At 47.1% G+C, this 21,692-nt stretch overlaps 2 protein-coding genes across 2 annotated transcripts in view; one reads left to right on the forward strand and one right to left on the reverse strand.

The window, feature by feature from the left end:
- The window catches only part of ANTXRL (ANTXR like), an 84,004-nt gene that overhangs the window by 61,252 nt on the left and 1,060 nt on the right, over window positions 1-21,692 (reverse strand). The window contains exon 2 of the mRNA XM_083146041.1: window positions 196-267. Within this exon, the coding sequence (XP_083002167.1) occupies window positions 196-267 (72 nt within the window). The remainder of the gene's footprint in view (window positions 1-195; window positions 268-21,692) is intronic.
- ZNF488 (zinc finger protein 488) overlaps window positions 1-21,692 on the forward strand; it is a 73,188-nt gene that overhangs the window by 2,045 nt on the left and 49,451 nt on the right. The gene's annotated exons all lie outside the window — the stretch shown is intronic.

Below are 21,692 nucleotides of genomic sequence, written 5' to 3' on the forward strand. Positions count from 1 at the left end.
TGTATCTATAATCGGCCACCGTGTGATCAGGTCTGAATCGGGCCTATTGTCCTCATGATGACATTTATAAAATATCAACACACATCATTTAAGTAAATGCATTTTAAAATGAAATAAATATATATATATATATATATATATATATATATATACACACACACACACACACACACGTTGCACACATTTATTACACACCTTGTGAATTTTTCAGTAAGACTTTCCACAAAATGGTAAATCTCATGCCAGTGGTTCTTCACGCTGCCAGACCTGGAATAACAATGAGAATAATTAACATTCAGTAATTAAAACAACAAAACCAAAATAATTCTTTACAAACTTTTTTTCCTGAAAGAAGCATTCCACACGTTATTCTTTATGTTCGATCCCACGGATGTCCCCAAGCTTCTGTCTCTGTGGTTTCTCTTCTATTACTGTTTGGGGGTGATTCAACACCGTTCTCTAAGCAGCGGTCCTTCGCGGCTTATCGAGCGGATTATAGGCAGCTTGTCCTCCCTGTGTGTGTGTGCGATCCCACCCGCACCCTGCTGTCCGTCAGTCAGCCCCTGCAAAGTTTTTTTTCTTATAGGGACGTGACCATGCCCCCCTCCCGGGCCCCCTCAATCTACCGGGGCCCGGCAGTGCTGTCAGTACCCCCTGCTTCTACCCCCTGTTAAGGGAGGCTATTCCACTTATGCACTAACCTTTCTGTTCCTTTACATTTCTCCAGAACAATCTTCCTCGTGTCACCTAGCCCACATTACACTGTTACATTATGGGTTACCTCCCCTTCTGCATTCTGCAGGAGACTCCCTGAAATATCAGCAATCTCCCTCTCTCCCTCATTAGTCTAGCAATCTTCCTCGTGTCACCTAGCCCACATTACACTGTTACATCATAGTTACCTCCCCTCCTGCATTCTGCAGGAGACTCCCTGACATAGCAGGAATCTCCCTCTCTCCCTCATTAGTCTAGCAATCTTCCTCGTGTCACCTAGCCCACATTACACTGTTACATTTTTGGGGAAAAAAGGAATGAGCGATAGATGCATTTACATTGAATCATCAGCACCATTTCCCAGCACTTTACCAAGTATAGTAGCTCTTACTAACTGCTTTGGGGCTCATCTTGGATATAAGTCATTTTAAAAGATTCCTCACAGATTATAGATTATAATCTGAGATTATACACACCCAGGCTTCTAGGGGCCACGTTCACAATATCTTTTCACAATCTCTCCATATATGGAACTAGACATGCCCTTTGGGTGGAGCATGACGCACCCCTCAATGGGGCGCTGTGCAAAATTATATTACCAACTATAATCTCCCTGAAACTAGTTTCCAAAAGTAGGCAAGTATGTGATAAAGTCTGTTGATGGGATCACCTATTGCAATGCGTTCTAAGGCGGTAAGATCTCGCCCAATGGGTCCACCACTGAAGGTCGACAGGGCTAAGTTCAACACCTGGAATGAGGTACCAGGCTAAGGTCGGCACAAGCACTAGGTCGACAATGGGAAGGTCAACAGTGAAACAGTTTTCATGTTTTTTTTGAGCCGACATATGCCGACAGACAGTATTTCATGCCCTACCATCCAGTACGGTTTTGTTGGACAATAAAATAGTACCGAAGCATGGCGAGCGCAGCATGGTACACTGTATGGTACACTTTGATGGTGTCAACCTTTTGATTGTCGACCTAATGCTTGAACTATTTCAGGCGTCGACCTAAGTTGGGTCCATCCAATGAGCCATACCCGAAAGGGAAGTGCATAGCGCTCTCACCTACATACCGCAGAGCTGAATCCAATGTTAAATGAAACCCGAGGCCATAATGATTTGCAGAGGAAAGCAACACATTGGTTCACAGACTACAGTTTGGGGTCAATTCAGTGAAGTGCCGGTTGAGCCGCTCTCATGCCGATCTTACGCAGTGAGTTGCATTCGCAATTTGATTACAAACTTGCATTGGTTTTTAGAAGAAATTCACCTTGTTTTGTGTTGACTCCCCTGAGCAATTCTAAAGGCATTGCTACGTAAACATATTGGGCACCTCAGTCATGTAGTCAATCATAAATTAGCAAAAGAATAGAGACATGTCTGTCTCCAGGAGAAGTTCTCCCAAAAACTCATAAATGCGGCTCACAGCCACATCCCTCATAGGTTTCTAAGGGGGATGCGATGCTTCCCGATGTATCAATTTCAGGAAGCATCGCACCAGGTCCCTGGCGGCCACCATTCTGAGATAAGATTGCATATTGCAATGCGATCCTGGGTGGTAGATCCCCCCCCCAGATCACATTGTATATGCAATCCTATAGTAAATGGGTCCCTTTGTTTGCTGAGAAACACTTGATGGTTATAGTTTTTCAATCATTAATTTACAGTAAAGTGTAAAAATCAGCAATTTGACACCTTTTGAGAACCTCCAGTACTTTCTTTATGGTCACTAACCACCTTCTTTATGGTCCTGCTAGCTCCATTGCCACCTTTAAGGGTCCAGGATGGTTCCTCCCCCTTTTCATGCAATTCTCCCGAGTCACATTTGTCCAATAGCCACACAGCCCAGCAGTCGCTACCACCAATTGGCATTTCAAATTAAATCTCACATTTCACTGGAGCACCCATTCATGTATGGCAGGCAGAGCCAGATTAAGCCTTCGGGGGGCCCGGGGCACTTTAGAAAGGGGGGCCCCCTCCTTCTTGTGATTACTGGCTGCAAACTGCACAGTAGAATATTACACTGTCAAAACACAGAGTAATGGCAGTATAAACGTGGTCAATGGGTAACTGTGGGGGGGGGGGGGATTTAAAAAAATATATTAAAAAAACACATGAAAAGCCTGTGTTTGTTCCTCTATACCTTACTCTGTAGGAGCCCTGACAGGCACAGCACTGCCTCTGATTAAAAACCCTCCCATGACAAGGCAGCTGCTGCTGCTATCCTTCATGGGCCTGAGTAACATATGATGAACTCCACCAAGCAGAGCTCAGCACAAGCCTCTCAGCCTCTGACCTCTTGTGCAAAGTCTTATGGGGACTTCCAGTAATGCATTGCACACGTGTGCAGTCAGTGTGCCTTGACTCCTGATGCCCAGCACCATTAATAATTGTCACATTGGCAGATAGGTGAAGCTGCAGCACTACCCCACTCCCATGCACAAAACCATTAGCTAAAAAAAAAAAAAAACACAGGGGGCCCCTAGATGGAGGGGGGCCCAGGGGTACTGACCCCTTGTGCCCCCATTATAATCCGTCCCTGATGGCAGGTTTGTAAACTCGCTCCTAATTAATTTAACCCAAGGTTGCCTTACCTTTCGGGAAAGGCCAGGAGGCTCCCGAAAATCGTTACTACAAGAATTTTAGATCTAAATCGCTTCCTTTTAGATCTAAATACCCAGGCAGCCTCTATTGATCCAATTATTGTAAAAGGATCAGGGTTTATTGCTGAGACGGAACCTGAATTAAATAGAGTGGTTTTAAGAGCCATTCAATAAGGGTAACATCCCTATAATAGTAATGAGAGGGCGTTATCTGCTCTAGTACAGGAATCCATCCGCTACACCGCAAATCACCAATATTACAAAACCTATATAAACAATATAATAAAACTGATCAGACTAACTACAAAGGCTGCAGTACATCAGTGACCAACGGTTTGTAAATGTTTATTCAGGAAGTAATGGTATACCGTAATCCGGCCCTGCCGGTCACTGTGCTGCACTATACAACTGAGACAAGACATCCATGAATGTTCTATCCTATAACCTGGTGTGGTATAGCTCACCTACAATGTCAACATTAACAAAAGGTTGACGTGCAAAAAGTCGACACATGGAAATAGTGAAGCTAAGCTGACTCATTTACAGTACTACTGGTGCCAAGCTGGAGGCATCTGACTTTATCTAGGAGCAGTGGCGGCTCCAGACGGGGGATTGTACAATTCAACATTCAAATAAGGGAGCCACGCCCACTTCCTGTTGGACAAGTTTGAATGGCAGTTAGTGGGTGGAGCCTCCGTATTTGAATTTTGAACTGTGCTGCAGCCCCCCTCCACTGCATATGGGTATCAAGAAACTTCTGATGGTGGCTTTTTAGATATTTAGGGGTACATTTACTAAAATGGGATGTTGCCACTAGCAAACAAACAGATTCTATATCTTATTTATTTAGCATATTATTGGTTGCTATGGGCAACCTCCCATCTTCAATAGAACTCCCATCTTAATAAATTTACCCCTTACAGCCTATTTTACATGTGTCCAACTTTGCTCCCCCCCCCCAAATCCTCCCCAGTCCCCATCGTCACCTTTGCTCCAGCGATCGGTGCGCTGGAGCTCCCCTGCCCTGACCACGCCCACCAGCCGGTCTGTCACTCATTTTACAGTGACGTCGGCAACAGGCTCGGTATGGTCGGCGGGACTCGGGAGCGCTCAGGCACCGGAGTCCTTCCGAGCCGCCCCGAACATCCCCCAGGCCTGCCGACATCACTGCAGTGCTGAATGTGACATTCGGCTTAGGCAGGGGTGAGAGCGGCAGCAGGGAAGCTCCGGCGTATTAACGCCAGAGCGGAGGTGAGAGGAGGGGGGGGCTTCCAGCTTTCTGTGGAGGGTTTTGCTGGGGCAGGACAAACCTGCCCTGGTAGGTTTGTCCTGCCCCAGCAAAACCCACCACTCAAGGGGTTAAACAAGCTACTATTTCCAAAAAACAGAGACTGTTTAGGTGGAAAGATGAGGCCAGGAATGTCCCTGGTTGCGCAGAGATTTCCTGGCCTCTGCGACAGGCGGCTCTTGCGGCACCAATAAGGAGTGGTCCGATGCCTTCGTCCAAGGAAGCAGCAGTGATAGCAACTCCAACCACATCTGAATTCGCTCCCCCTGTGTATGGATGCAGCATGGAGCGGTAAAACGAACTTAGAGAAAAAAAACAGCTCAGATAAATAATGGTACAATAAAGTTTCTTCCCGACATACATCCTCATTTGATATATGTTACAGGAGCCAATGTGGTTTTATGTGGCAATAACAGGTTTACGTTAATTACAAAACATCTCCGAGCTCTCTTGGACCGACCCGCTGATTACCATTCAGACAAAAAGTTGCAGGGATTAACACTTTTTTGGCAACGTTAACAAAATGTTGAGGTTTTTGCAAACCAAGGAATGATGTTTAAAAGTGCTTATAGAAGGAATCCGGGAGGAGGGAGACCAGTAAATAGACAAAAACAATCTTTTAAAAGTGGATCTGTCAGCAAGTACGGGATGAACTTTTCTTTTATTCATCAAGCGCTAACGACAGAGAAAAGGGACATCATTTTTATTATTGTTAATTTCTGGGATATTATGAACAGTGAACTAATAATTATATAGGTCAGATAAAGGCAGCGGATGACCAGCACGCCCACCGTGCTCCACTCCTGAAATAAACTGGAGACTCATGAATTGGGGAGATGCCTCCTGGGACAGTGGGTCGCCTTCTTGAGTTCCGCCACTGTTTTCATACAAAGTCAGTAGGGTGCGCTCTAGATGACATGGGGGCAGTACGGATGGTGTAATGGTTAGCATTACTGCCTCACAGCACTGAGGTCATGGGTTCAATACCCACCATGGCTCTAACTGTGTGGAGTTTGTATATTCTCCCCGTGCTTGCGTGGGTTCCCTCCGGGTACTCCGGTTTCCTCCCACAATCCCAAAAAATATATACTGGTAGGTTAATTGGCTCCCAAAAAAATTAACCCTAGAAGGTCTGTGTGTGCGTGTACATGTGGTAGGGAATATAGATTGTAAGCTCCACTAGGGCAGGGACTGATGTGAATGTTCAAATATTCTCTGTAAAGCGCTGCGGAATATGTGTGCGCTATATAAGAAACTGCTAATAAACAAATAAATTATCAGGCTAAATCTCCACTGAGCAAGTATGCCACGGTCCAGTGGTGGGTCCAATCATGCCATAAACCTCCACCTGTTCCACAGCTTCTCGGTGGTGCAAAACATACAAAGGCAACTAGGCCTGTGTTCCTTCACTTGTGGCCCCTGTCTCATCATTGGTCAATCTCTCAGCTTCATGAGGCTGATTCAGGGGCTGATTCAGGGGCAGATGCAAATATCATCTGTACTGTGATCACGCACGCAGTGGATCAGCAAAAGTATGCAAGCGCCACAACGGCTGTCCACTGAAGGTGAGCATTCCCATGGTTGTGCAGAATGTCCAATGTAAGTAAGCGGCTGGAGCATTTACAACGGCGTACAAAGTTACAGGATCAGGAGCACCACCGAAGCGTCGCAACATGTCTGTATTCATGAAGTCAACCTCCGTTACCCTTCCACAAATGGTCAATACCTGTCAACTAAATCTTCAGAGGCCGCCATCACTAATCATTTGCCAGACGGGTGCATTGCAGCATTTTCAAGATTACCATACTCAAAGCCCTACACGACCAAGGCCCAAGGAACCTGAAGCAGTTTCTGATTCCATACTGTCCCACCCGATTACTGCGATCTGTAGATGAAGGACTGTTAGCAGTACATAAAATCTCCCATAATTCATCTGGGGGTCGAGCTTTTAGCCATGCGGCTCTGACTCTATGGAACGCACTTACCAGCACATTTCGAAAGACCCCCCACTCTAGAATAATTCAAAAACAGACTAAAGACTTTCCTGTTGACTCCAGCATTTCCATATAGTGTTCCTCCATGAAATCATGGTGGGAAGGGAGCCACCCGGGCAGGAACCAGCATAAGGGGGGTGGACCTTGCCCACCGACGTCACTGTTGTGGGCGGTCCTAGGCCACCAATGTCACAAAATAGGCGTGCCCAGGGCACGCTGTCACAAAAAGGGGCGGGCCTGACCTCCACCATCACTGAAGGGGGTGGGCCCGGCCCCACCAAAGGCTCTGAACTGCCAGGGAAGCGCCAGGCATCGCCATCTATGGCGGAGCTGGGCTTCCCCGGTCACACCAGCGGGATCGGAGGCAGGCTTCTTTAGCCGGAACACTACCATAATTCCTTTAAGTATGCTGTAGCTAATATAAAGCTTTTCTGTACTTCACTGTTCCTGCACTTTATTACACTCATTATATCTGTTAAGCACCAGGGTTGCCCACATCCTGCAACTCCTGCAAATGCTTACCTTACAGCTGCCTCAGAAGAAGTCATGCATGATAGAGAAATCACTGGGAAAATGGAGCGGACACCATTTTCTCTGAGAAATGCAAATGCACGGTAGGCACGTCCTGACCTGCACATGTCCCCTCTACTCCCATAGGACACACCACAGCCCCAGCTTATGGAAAGCTCTGCCATCATACACTAAAACAGGCTGAACTTGGTATTTTTATTCGCCACTTCCTCACCACTATATACCAGCACGAGGAGCACATCTAAGGTCAGAGCAGGCAGGCGAGCAGTCTACACCACATGGTCTTGGGAATGAGCTGTGTGATTCCTGCTTTATTCATTAATGCAAGCTAAGGAATTCTGAGGCATAGCCCTGCTGCAAAGTTGTCTGTGTCTATTTTTGGTTCCAGCGGCACATGTGCACAGACGTACTCACAGCGCCCAATAAAATCAACAAGTGCAACAGATTGGCGGTAGGAAAAGCTCTGTACAGAACTGCACACTGGCTCCCATCCAGCCTTCTACCTAACTCTGCAGGTGGTCACCCAGAGGTTACGCAGAATTGTCAGACTTGTTTCTTCTAACTTTTAATACTGGATTATTTTCCAATAAAGCTGTCTGCGTATGTACAGTATTATTACAGATAGGGGCCTCTGTCTTGAATTAAATACATTGCTTCACATTAAAACTAAGATTTAGGGTAATGCATACCTCACAACTGTCCCGCTTTTCGCAGGACCATCACGGTTTCTGGGTTGTTCCTACATCCCGACCGAGGGCTGACAGTGTTCCGCAGCGGGGGACAGTCAGGGCCGTCGACAGGGGGGTGCCAGGGGTACAGCTGTCCCGGGCCCCAGCCTCTGGAGGGGCCCGGGCAGCTGCCCACAGTGGCACGGCAGCACGCCCCCCTGCACCCGCACAAATCCCCCCACCCGGGGGCCAGGCGCGCACAATACACAGTGCAGCCTGAAGAGCGCCGAGCCTAGGATACAGAGGGGCTCAGCGCTCTGCAGGCTGCACTGTGCAGTGAGTGCTCCGAGTTCCGAGTCGGGGTGCCGGAACGTGAGGGGGGGTGCCGGCGCACAAGGGGGGGTGCTGCTGGGGGCCCGGGCTGAAGATCAGTCACGGACCCCAACATTACTAGTGGGAGCAGTTGGAAGTCCCCCCTGTCACCTGTGAATAGACGCATCTACTCCTGCAGCCAGAGGGTCTGGGAGCCTTGCTAGCAGCTCACAGAGCTCCTGGCCAGGCCCCCATAGCGGTGAAAATCAGACGCCCCCAAAATTTCTGGCACCCGCAGTGTACTGCTTCGAGTCCAGGCAAAGTTGGGAGGTATGGGTAATGTACGGCCTTTCTAAAGGTTACAGTCCTGAATCTGTTACTCTTGGGGAAATTTACGGTATGCAGTTATTCGATTTACAGTGTCTACAGTCAAAAGGTAGACAACAATTGGTTGTCAAAAGGTTGACATGGTTAAAAGGTTGACAGTAAAAAGGTCGGTACTTATGTAGTATCTGGGCGTCCGATTTAGAAATCGGGTCGGATCGGGCACATCGCATCGCATGCGACCATCGGATGCGATGCGATGCGATGACCCGATTTTTCCATAGGAATCAATGTTAAAATGGACTGAGTCCATTTTAACATGGAATTCAATGTGAAAAATGGGTCCTTTTCATACCCCTACTATCCAAGTGGGCATGGAGTTGAATATAAACCTGTGGCGAGCGTAGCGAGCCACCGAGCCCGAAGCGTGGCGAGCGGACACAGAATACCGTCCCCTCGCGGGGCTCGCTTCGCTCGCCACGCTTCGGGCTCGATGGCTCGCTACGCTCGCCACAGGTTTATATTCAACTCCATGCCCACTTGGATAGTAGGGGTATGAAAAGGACCCCTTTTTCACATTGAATTCCATGTTAAAATGGACTCAGTCCATTTTAACATTGATTCCTATGGAAAAATCGGGTCATCGCATCGCATCCGATGGTCGCATGCGATGCGATGATTGTATGCCTTAACTTAAGGCATACAATCAAAAAATCGGACGCCCAGATACTACATAAGTACCAAAAGGTCAAAAGGTCGACATGCTTAAAAGGTTGACATACAAAGGATCGTCATTTGGAATGTCGACATGGTCGACATGAAAAAGGTTGACATGAGTTTTATTTTTTAAGCCGACATGTATCGACAGGCGATATTTCATACCCTACCATCCACAACGGCATGGTGAATATAATAGTGAGCCGAGCACAGTGATGCACCGTGCCCAAAGCATGGCGAGTGCAGCGGTACACTTAGATGATGTCCATACTGACCTATGTCGACATAGACACAAAAAAACATGAAAAACCAACGTCAACATTTTCCATGTCGACAGTGTGATCATTTCAACCTTTTGAATGTCGACATTTTGACCATGTCGGCCTTATGACTGTCAAACTTTTGACCCTATCAACCTTTTGACTGTCAACCTTTTGACCCTGTCGACAAATTCGGCTAGTTTGACATGGGGTTTTTCAAGTTTTTTTATCCGACATATGCCGACAGATGGTATTTCATGCCCTAGGGCGTGGCAGGAAAATAGAATAGTGTGGCGAGCGCAACATGGCGAGTGCATCGAGCTGTGTCGACATTCGATATAAAAACCTGAAAAACCACATGTCGACCATTTGTCTGTCAACCTAGCCCATGTCGACCTAATGCAGGTGTTGACCTAGTGACCTGTCGACCTAAGCCCATGTCGACCTTCAGCTGTGTCGACCTTGATGCATGTCGACCTTCAGTCTACCGACTCTATGATCCGTAACCATTTTTACTTTTTGTTGCATGTATTTAAAATAGAAGGGTACGGACTTGCATCTGATCAGATAGTGCACGTTCCTATAGTTCTCTGCAGTGTGGGGGGTACTGTTAATCTGGAGCTGGGCTTGTTAGGGGGCCCCAGCAGCATCCCGGGGGAAGTTGCTGAGGGGGATATTGCCCCCCTTTGCCAAGTGCTGCACCCACTTAGCACGTATAGTATCATTAGTACTTTAGGAGGCCTGGCCATGTAGCCTCATGATATTTGTCCACTCCCTTAATACCTGGGCCTATGTCTGCTCTCATTGGCCCTGGTCCTGTAGTGTAAATGGTCTACAGTACACAAATCTTGGTACTTGTTTCCAAGAATGGTGCCCACAATATTGATCTTAGGCATCGCAAGGAAAAAAATCGCGTAGGTCGCATCGCATGCGGCCAAAAAAATCGCATGCGATGTGACCGACGCGATTACCACGATTTTACATAGGGAACAATGTTAAATGGCCCAATTGACCCGATTTAACATAGGGAACAATGTTAAATGGCCCACAGACCCCAAATAGCCATCCTGAAGTGTGAAATGGCCCCCCCAATTGTTAACGCCACCCCACGATCAACGTCAACCCGAAGCGTGGCGAGCGCAGCGACCCCGCGAGGGGCGGCGGTACGCGTCCTCCAACCTTTTCATACCCCCACTATCCACGTCGGCGTGGAGTTGAGAATAGAAAGTGTGGCGAGCGCAGCGAGCCACCGAGCCCGAAACGTGGTGAGCGCAGCAAGCCCGGCGAGGGGACGCGGATACCTGTGAAGCCCGCGAGGGGACACGGATACCTGTGAAGGTATCCGCGTCCGCTCGCCACGCTTCGGGCTCGGTGGCTTGCCACACTTTCTATTCTTGACTCCACGCCGACATGGATAGTGGGGGTAGGAAAAGGTCGGAGGACGCGCGGTAATCGCGTCGGTCGCATCGCATGCGATTTTTTGGCCGCATGCGATGCGACCGACGCGATTTACATTTTACTATGCATTTCTATGTAAAATCGCGGCCATCGCATCGGTCGCATCGCATGCCAATAAAATGGCATGCGATGCCCGCGATGGGCGCCGTTCTAGGAAACAAGTACCCAAATCTTAGATGTCTACAGTACACAAATCAACATTTACTCATACTTGCCTACTTTTAAAAACTAGTTTCAGGGAGCTTATAGTTGGTAGCAGAATTTTATACAGTGCCCCATTGAGGGGGCGCGTCATGCTCCACCCACAGGGCGTGTCTAGTTTCAAATATGGAGAGATCATACCTCCCAACTGTCACGATTACAGCGGGACAGTCCCGATTTCGGGTCCTGTCCCGCTGTCCCACCCGCGGCAGGCATTGTCCCGCTGCGGGGGGTGGCAGTTGGGAGACCCCCCAATCTAGTAGAATAGACGCTGTGCGCATGCGCACAGCGTCTATTTTCGTATGAAAATGAGGTCGCGGCTAATTAGCATAAGCCGCGCCCTCATTTGCATACGCCCCGCCCCATTTTCGGGCGCTCGTCCCTATTTCATCACGGCAGAAGTTGGGAGGTATGAGAGATTGTGAAAAGAGATTGTGAATGTGGCACCTAGAAGCGTGGGTGTGTACTGCTACATCTGAGCGGAATCTTGTAAAATGACTTATATCCAAATGTAGATGAGCAAAGCAGTTAGTAAGATACTATACTTGGTAAAGTGCTGAGAAATGGTGCTGATGATTCAATGTTTCTCATTCCTTTTTTCTCCAAAAATGTAACAGTGTAATGTGGGCTAGGTGACATGAGGGGAGATTGCTAGACTAATGAGGGAGAGAGGGAGATTGCTGCTATTTCAGGGAGTCTCCTGCAGAATGCAGGAGGGGAGGCAACAATGCATTTACTTCTTTTATTACTGGTAGCGACTTATTTTCCAGTAACGACAATTTACTTTACCAAAGCTAGCAACTACAGTCCCACCATGATTGTACTGAATCACGTGACTGTCACACATGGGGGAGTTATATCAAATTTGCAAGATAAATCAATTTTAGAAGCCTCCCATAACTACCAATACGCTTCTGACAGTCATTTTACAGTCTCTGTGCTAGATAAATAGTAGCAAGAAACTGACCAGCTTTATCTCTCTGGAAGATTTGATACATCTCCCCTACAGTCCTCAACCATCAAAATCACATACTGTAGCTGACATTAACTCATAACAGGGTTCACTGCGGTCTGTTTTTCACATATTTTTGTTCAACTCAGCCGGATCCCATTTCACATTCTAAGTATGGAAAATGCGATCTGGTTACTTAAAAATGTGATTTAAAGAGTTTGGAGCAGAAACATTTTTTTTTGTAAACATAATGTTAATAAATGGACACCCGGGGTCCTCCAATGGGGTTTTGCAATGGCTCATTTTGACCAGGTTTCTATCTGTTCTCCATGTTTGTGTAGCATGTTATGCTCCCCCATTTTTGTGTAGCTTTCTTCTGGGTTATTCCTTGTAATTTACAGCTAAAATCAAATGAGAGATGTTACCGTACCACATTCTAACCCTACCCCTCCCGGATAGCCTAGCCCTAACCCCCCCTAACACTCTCTCCCTGCAGCCTAACCCTAACCTTCTCACTCCCCCGTCCCCAAACCTTAAGTCCCCCCCTAGTGCCTAAGTCTAACTCCCCCTTCTCACCGGCCTAACAGTACAACACATTGCAGGGTAAAGATACTGGGTCATAGGGTCAACAGTAATAATGCGAAAAAATGTTGACATGCATTAGGTCGATATTGAAAAGACTGACATGAAAAAAGTCAGCATGGGTTTTTTACGTTTTTGTCTCTATGTCAACATGGACGCAGTGTAAGGGTACCGCGTACATGCTTCGGGCACGGTGCCTCTCTATTCTCCGCGTGCTATTATAATCTAACTCTATGTCCACTTGGATAGTAAAGTACGAAAAAAACCTTTTTTAATAGGTTTTTTTTTTAAACTCATGTCGATCTCTTTCATTTTGACCTTTTCCATGTCAAACTATTGCATGTGTCAACCTTTTAACTACGTCGACCTAACGCCTGTAGACCGGGTACGTTCCTGCATCCCACCCTGGGCCAGCAGGGTACCACGCTGGTGGGTGGGGAGGTTGGGAGTCCCCGCTGCCAGTGGTGAATCAATGCTGTGTGCATGTGCACAGTCGGCAAAACAGGGGCGTGGCCTCGCTTGAGTGATGCAATTTGATGGCCATGCCCCCTCGTCGTGAGGTCACACCTCCAAATTTCCCTTTTCAGCCTCATAGAAAGTTGGGAGGTATGATAACGTGTTCTATAAAGACACGTAACTGTACACTGAGCATTGCTAGTTACATAGTCAATAGTAGCTTAGAAAAGAAGTAATTACATTTCCTGCCCATTTCACCAGCGACATTCTGTTTATCTTCCACAAGGATCACATATATCAGATCACATTAATGAAGGAGTGCAAATAATTCTAAAACATTCCTAATCTTTCTCTCACCACGGAATATTAGTCTGCCATATTTATAAGGCGATTACATCGGCCTTAATCTGTATATACACTCAGGGCAGAAAGCTGATATGATAATGGTCCTGTCACAATGGAGAGGAACATTAACAGTCATGGTGGAGTCTGAAGATGGCTGCTGATAACCCCAACCCTTTTCAGAAATCCCAGCAGAGCAGGTGCCAATGTACCCAGAACAGATACGGAACCATAATGACAAAATGCATTGTTTAGGGTTAACATGATGGCAGTCCACTGCAGAACATGGAAGCAGGTTTTCCTGGCAGCCATTAATCTAGTCTGTCCTTTGTGGTTGTTTGCTTAGTGTTTTGGTGAGCGTGGGACTTGTTTTGGGGTTCCTGGGAACCTGCTCAGCTTGCTGAATAAGCCCCATAGTATGTTTTTATGCCTCGATAGGTTACTTTTCTCTTCATCTATATTTGCAGCCATCAAGATGCCAAGTCCGGCAATTTTGCATTAAATTCGGGTCACCCTTTATATAGAGGGCGACCCGGGTTTAACCCTTTTTAAAACTCGGATGGAATATGTGTGTATGTATCGGGGACGTGCAGTCAGAGGAGGCAGGGGAGGCAGTGCCTCCTCTGTCATTAATGATAAACATAATAAAATAATATAAAAAAAATACTTATGACACATATTATGTGCTTTATATCATCCTATTCATTTTTACACCATCCTTTTTTTTTTTTTTATTGATTTCAGAGGCACTGGGAGCAGTGCCGCCGGCTATCAAATGTTCAGGTTCCAGTAGGAGGAGGCGGGCTGGGGGCGAGGCCAAGCAGCAGGCTGAAAAATCGCATTAAAAAAACCTGTATAGGCGGCACCTATAGCGGTGCCTCAGTGACAGGGGGTGCTTTCTGCCTATATTATAGCACGCCCCTGTCACTGAGGCAGCTATGATTGGTGTCACTCTGCTGCCTGTCAGCGCAGCAGAAGCAATCCAGCTGCACCCTCCACACTGCACCCCCCCGCCTTCCCCACACTGCAGGTGCAAAAACCTCTGCACCGCCCTCCCCCCCTCTTTCCCTACCCGGCGGCAGCTACACGTACCGACACACCGGCTCCCCCCGTCCCCGGCTGGTGCGTGATGGAACTTTGAAAGTACCTCCTTCTCCGCCCGGATCTCCGCACCCCAGCCCCCGTCCACGCATGTCCAGCGTAGATGGCTCCCAACCCCGTAGGCGCCATGCCCGGAGCCTGAGCATAAGTGGTAGCCTCAGGGCAGGGATGACGAGGGATACAGGAGAAAGCCAGAGGCGGGAGAATGTAGGTGCCGGGCGCCACATGTCTGCAAGTTTGATCCCAGCTGCTGATGAGTAAGAGGATGCCGGACGGCTCCCCGACAGTCGGGATTCCAACAGTCATTACTCCGACGTCGGAATCCCGACTGCTTCTTCATGGGGCTCCCATAGAGGGAGAATAAAATAGGTGGCAGTGTGGCGAGCGCAGCGTGGCGAGCGCACCGAGCCCGCTAGGTGCTTCATTGCGCTCCCCCCGCTGTGCAGTCTGGATTCCGACGTCTGAGTAATGACTGTCGGTGAAAGCCGGGGAGCAGACAGTGTGGATATATGTAAGGTACATTATGTGTATATGTGCATTTAATCATGTGGGGCATATGTGTACGGTGCCTTATGTGTATATGGGCATTAATCATGTGGGGCATATGTGTACGGTGCCTTATGTGTATATGGGCATTAATCATGTGGGGCATATGTGTACGGTGCCTTATGTGTATACGGGCATTAATCATGTGGGGCATATGTGTACGGTGCCTTATGTGTATATGGGCATTAATCATGTGGGGCATATGTGTACGGTGCCTTATGTGTATATGGGCATTAATCATGTGGGGCATGTGTGTACGGTGCCTTATGTGTATATGGGCATTAATCATGTGGGGCATGTGTGTACGGTGCCTTATGTGTATATGGGCATTAATCATGTGGGGCATATGTGTACGGTGCCTTATGTGTATTTGGGCATTAATCATGTGGGGCATATGTGTACGGTGCCTTATGTGTATTTGGGCATTAATCATGTGGGGCATATGTGTACGGTGCCTTATGTGTATTTGGGCATTAATCATGTGGGGCATACAGTATGTGTACGGTGCCTTATGTGTATATGGGCATTAATCATGTGGGGCATATGTGTACGGTGCCTTATGTGTATATGGGCATTAATCATGTCTGGCATATGTGTACGGTGCCTTATGTGTAAATGGGCATTAATCATGTGGGGCATATGTTTACGGTGCCTTGTGTGTATATGGGCATTAATCATGTGGGGCATATGTGTACGGTGCCTTATGTGTGTATGAAGGTTGAGCGCAGTGGCAGGTGCAGGATATGCAGCTGCTATGGCACCCCTGATGTTTATAGGACCTGCCGCTCCCCTGCACCAAGTCATTCTGCTTTCTGCTGCCAGTGCCTCACCAACCACTGTCCTCACCGCACGTCACTGGTATGTATGTGTGGGTAGCTGCTCCATGTCCAAGATTAATAATTAACAAAGAGTTAATGAATATAGGCCTGATGCAGGAGTATCTCCTGAGTATTGGATCTGGGAAAATATGCTGGAAAGCATCATCCATCTCACATGCCATCGGACCTATGAGTAACCCTGTGGTTGCTCAGAATGTCCAACACAAGAAAGTCAATGGAGCCTGTACAATTCCATCAGACAGCTCAGTTGTGGGCTCAAGCCCACACCTCCAATGGGTGCAACATGCCTGCATATGGCAAGCCACCTCCTATCTCCGGCAAGCACTCACTACCTTCCACTCACCACTACCGCTGTTGCTAATAAAGTGTCGCAGGTCTGCAGCAAGACGCATACGCAGTACAGAAACTGCCCAGCTGTGCAAAGATCGGCATCGCGTCCAACTCGGAACAAGGCCTAATTTGTGGAATGCTCTAGTGGTCTCTACCATAGCCCACACCCCGGCATAACACTTGGGCAGCTACCTTTAAGTCATCACTGTTTTCTATGAAAGTTTTGGTTGATGAGATCACTTTTCATTCAAAAAAACAGAACTAAGGAGGGAGGGGGAAGGTTCAACTACAGTATGTGTGATGTCATCTGCCTGGGCGAATCAATGTACCAGCAATACTGCTCCTTAGGACAGCCCGGTCTGGAGCAAACTTACTGTTTACTATCCCATATAGTAGCGAGCACTATTGTGCTATTCAGTATTCGCCCAAAATCCCCCCAAAGAATTCTAACTGTGTATGTACAGTAGATACTTTTCCATGTAAGAAAGTTGATCAGAGGATTCAAATTGATGACTAAGGCGAAGGCTTTCTGAAAAGTGGATTCCACGGTCCTGGAAATCAAACAAGCCAATGAACACATGCACTAGATCCACGCAGCAGAGACCATGCATAAGGCAAGGAAGAGCCTCCACAGCTGGATCCAGTTACCATGTGCAAGCACTGTACACGCCACTCCCTCCCTATTTGTTAGCTTTGATCAGACATAGCGAGACCTCATATTAACTGAGTCAGTAAAAAAACATAGACACTTCTTTTTACTGGACTAATTTTTGTCTTTGGCTGCGAGATAAGCGAGATGAAAGGGATCCCTACTATTTACAAATCGCTCTCTACCGTCAGGCAGAGGAAATGGAAGCAAGATAGGATCGGCCGAATGACTTGGGAATGTGTGAATCCTAGGGATTTTTTATGTAGTAAGAAGCACACAATACTCCTCTTCTACTCGTGTCCTGAAATGCAGCAGCAGAGACTTCAGTTCCCTGTGGTAAGAGTGGGCAGACACATGAGAAATCTTCAATATGCACTACCGGAAGCCTGGATTGCACAGGAGAGCGAGTAACCCTTGGAATACTTAGGAGACATTGAGGAGAGCGGAAAAGAGAGCGGACTGGACAAAAACACTTTGATGCTGTCAAATTATTGTGGTGATGGTTTGTCGTCTCTATCTTATATCAAGGGATGTGCAATGGATTCAATCAAAACAAAACTTTTAAAATAACTTTTATGGTTTGAGCAGGGTTAAAAGACATTGAGGCTGTTGCAGAGTTTAGACTATGACTGTTGGGAGCAGATTCAAGAGCAGCCTCCGAGAAGGCCTCACCTCTCCCACCAGCTCAAGGCCTACAGGGATATGGTACCACCATTTTCCAAGAGATCACTGTACTGTATATGTGCAGGTCTCCAAGAGAATGGAACCAGCACCATTGTCCTTGTGATTTCTGCAGAATTTAATGGATGTTTAAGTAGCATCCATGGGTGCAACATTTGCCTACTTTTAAATACGTCACTCTGGTAGAACCCAGAGAGAAGACTTTGAGCAGCACTTCTGGGGGCGGACCTGATGAAGACGTCATCAAGACCCGCCCCCAGCAATGCAAATCCCGTAATACCTACGTCTACAAGTAGAGGGTGGGGCTAAAGGGTGCAATTTAAATACTTAGCCCCAAGCCCCCCCCCCCCCCCCCTGTAAAGCCACAAATCGTGGTAATTTTAACGTTGCTGCCACAGAGATGGGGGTATCTGTGAGGGATGCCCACCTCTCTGGGGAACACAATTTTCGGGAGCCTCCCAGCCATTCCGGAAGGAACCCTGCCATTATGCCTATTTTTACACTGAATTTGGACCAAAACTGAGTTTGAGTTTTATATACATGAATCACATCTTCAGTTGTGGACCCTATGTATGTCAACCTTAATAGTGTTGACCTAACGACCATTAAACGTCTACACATGGGGAGATGTTGCTGTGCGATTTGAGCAATGTTTATCGCCCAGGATCACTCAGCAAGATCGCTCAGCACACAGCGATGTGTCAGTGATGTGTGCTGTGCGATCTGTCAGGGCCCGTGTTCTCCGGTGAACGGTGATCCAGCATGCTGGATCTTAATCACCGGGCGATAGCGATGCGCGGGGCCCCTACACACGTAGGGGTATTTGCAATGCCCTTAAATCAATCCAATGTGTAGGCTCCATTAGGTAAGATCGTCCTAGAGGAATGTATATGCGCAAATGATCTGAGATTATACAAAGTTAGTTACAAAGCATATGATACAGTTAAAAGGTGCCCGGCTTCCCCCTCCTGGCCATCCTCTCTCAGCATCACCTAGATCAGGCCTGGCCAACCTGTGGCTCTCCAGATGTTGTGACACTACACATCCCAGCATGCCTTGGCACAGTTTTAACACTACCTTATAGCAAAACTGTGGCAAGGCATGATGGGTTTGTAGTTTAACAACATCTGGAGAGCCACAGGCCTGACCTAGATGGTGAATAGTCATCTTGCTAAACTGGTAGCTATAGGAATACACATGTGGTTGGCCAGTGATGTTGTCAAGTTACATAGATGCATAGAAAAATATTTGCTGTCGAAAGCCCAGCAGCCTGCTTTTAGTAATGGTGCCTTAACATGCCCATCCACTAGTACGATAATGCCCATTTTCACACCATTTGGAGCCATGGGGCCGATAAATCGGGTGAAATGTGCCATATCGTATGTGTTTTATCTGCGATTCTCCGACCGAATCTCTCCCAGCATCCCCTGTGGGGATAGATCTCCAGGTCCTAAACCTCGAAGCCCTATCATCACAAAGGATGTTTCTTAACACCGAAATGTTGCCAAAATCTTCATGCATATGGTGTTTTTAGATGCCGGTACGCATGCGGAGACTGGCGGCAAGTATCGCAAGTTGCTTGTGAAGCTTTCTGCATTCTACCCATTATTGGTCCAAGCAACAGGAACTGTATTGGAAGCCATAACCATATAGACCAAGAGCCAAGATTTAAACCTACAAAGTATACAGCAAACTGGTGTACTGGTGCAATAATAATGTTGTGTGTCATAATCCCATGTGTTGTACACTATTATTCCAGTGTATATGGCGTGCCCCGGTTCTCTCCCTGGACTGAGGAGATGCCAGGCACTTGCACACTACTTCTCTTCAGCAACCACCGGAGTCTCAGAGCAGCGGTTATCTCCGGCTCCCTCCAACTGCCAGCCCCCAATGAGATGAGTTTTTCATGATTTTTGTTTTAAACCGACTTGTCCATACGTTCCCATCCCAGTGGGCATAGAGGGAGAATACACTGTGCACTTATACGGTCTACATGTCGACCTATGTTGACATAGACACAAAAACAAAAAACTAAATTCGACCTTTTTCATGTGTCAGCCAATAGTGGTTGACCTTTTGACCATCCTGGCCGGGTTCAATGATAAATAGCCACGGTAATCGGTTCTCACTGCAAATGGTGGTGATAGCCAATGATAAGCAATGTACCAAAAATGCAGACATTAATAAATAGACCACAAATTACCATATGTTACTATGACATAAAGCCACAAAGACCTATAAGAAGGGATATGTCAGTGCCAGCCTATACAATAACATCCCAGCAAGGAAACATTTCATCCAAAAGAGCAACAAGAGGATTTAAGCTACAAAATATTTAGTAAAATATACAAAGTTTATTATTAGCTAATGGAGGGTTGCCGACATTTTAAATCTCCTCTCCGGGAGAAGCCCGGTGAGGAGACTTTCAGCTGGAGTTCAGGGCGGGGCTTGAACGTGACATCATTAAGCCCCGCCCTCCATGATGAAAAATGGCCCGATTGCCGCCGAGGGGGCTGGGCTAAAATGATGCGATTCTGATCCCCGCCCCCTCACCGGAGATTGGCCAATCCAGTTATTTAAACGGCGCAGGCAGGGGTGAGGTAGCCAGGAACAGGGGGCGAGCGGGGGTCCCCCAGGGTTTCCTACCTTTCTGGGACCCTCCCGGCCATTCCGGGAGGGTAGGCTACCCTGAACTAATGTTACCTGTGAAATGGAAAATATCAGAGGGGTATGGGTCATAGGGCCGACCCATATTAGGTCGACATACGTTGGGTTCACCACAGAAGGTCGATATGGCTTAGGTCGACACAGGAAATAGGTCGATGTGACTAAGGTCGGCACACCATTCTATCCTCCCTCCTAGTGGATGGTAGGGTATGAAATACAGTATGTCGGCATATGCCGGCCCAAAAAACGTGACCATTCATGTCGACCTCTCGATTGTCGACCTTGCCATTGTTGACCTAATGCTTGTATTGTCCTTTCAACCTTAGCTATGTCGACCTATTTCACATGTCGACCTAATCAGAGAACCCTATTTCTAAAAGTATTGTATTATTCCCCTCTGTGCAAATATATTCTTTATTAAACCCCCCTATACCGGCTCACAGTGATGTACTGAGGTACATTGTGCAGCGTACAGGAAGGAAGCGCTGTATTTTGTATAGGAGGATGTAAACAAAGTCACAGAATTAGCAGCATCCTTGACCTCTGCAAACAATATAAATGTGTATGTTGAGGGCGTACTGTATATGTGTCTGGACCAGAATTGCCGTTTAAATGTACAAGATCCAGGTACAACCTCCCTAGACAATGAGACACAATCCATCGTTAAGCTTAACATAACGTTACAAAATGAGCAATCTCTGGAAATTCAGGCAATCTCAGCCGCAGATTTAAAGCGGCAACAACTGAAATGGTAAATCCAGCCTAGTTTTGCCATGGAAATAATTGCCCCTTTAAGTTTGCAGCCAAGATTGCCGGTACCGCGCTGCTTCTGAAACCCCTATTACGTAACCTTCCCCCGTGGATACAAATAAGCACAAATAGTGTTAACGATAAAATACAATCACAACTTAACAACTTTTTCATATTTCATAAAAAACTTGAAGAAATGCACAAGTATTGGACTGATGTTCTTGATTATGCTCAGTTAGTGGCCTCCCGTGTCTGGGGTGGACACAGAGACACACCGCAGCATAGGCGCTGACGCAGCACCAGGTCACTAGTACAGGAATCTAACAAAGAAAGTTCTATGCTGCCTGTCCCAAGACCAACTCTGTGTGGCTTCCGCAGCCGGTCTCACTGCAGTGCCGACCACACTGGCCTTCAGCGGGTTAAATCGTCCCTCACTGGTTCATGCAATAACGATATTACCCCGATAAATTACAATTGTGTCACATGTCGCTCAGCCAAGTCCAGACCCAGCATTGTCACTATAACTGTGTTGTCTTCTTCAAAGCGAAGTACATTCTAACAATTGCCTCTATTTATATACATAGTAATACGCATCTGGACACACAGTTGCACTTTGATGTTTTGTCACCTTCTTCCAAATGACAGCAAACAACAAAGCTTATGACCCCACCATCCCCTGTGCTACTGAGGCACTGAGGGGCAGGCCTGGCTGCTGACAGTCTGT

The sequence above is a fragment of the Crinia signifera genome, chromosome 6 (assembly GCF_055691185.1).
Source record: "Crinia signifera chromosome 6, ASM5569118v1, whole genome shotgun sequence".
NCBI lineage: Eukaryota > Metazoa > Chordata > Amphibia > Anura > Myobatrachidae > Crinia > Crinia signifera.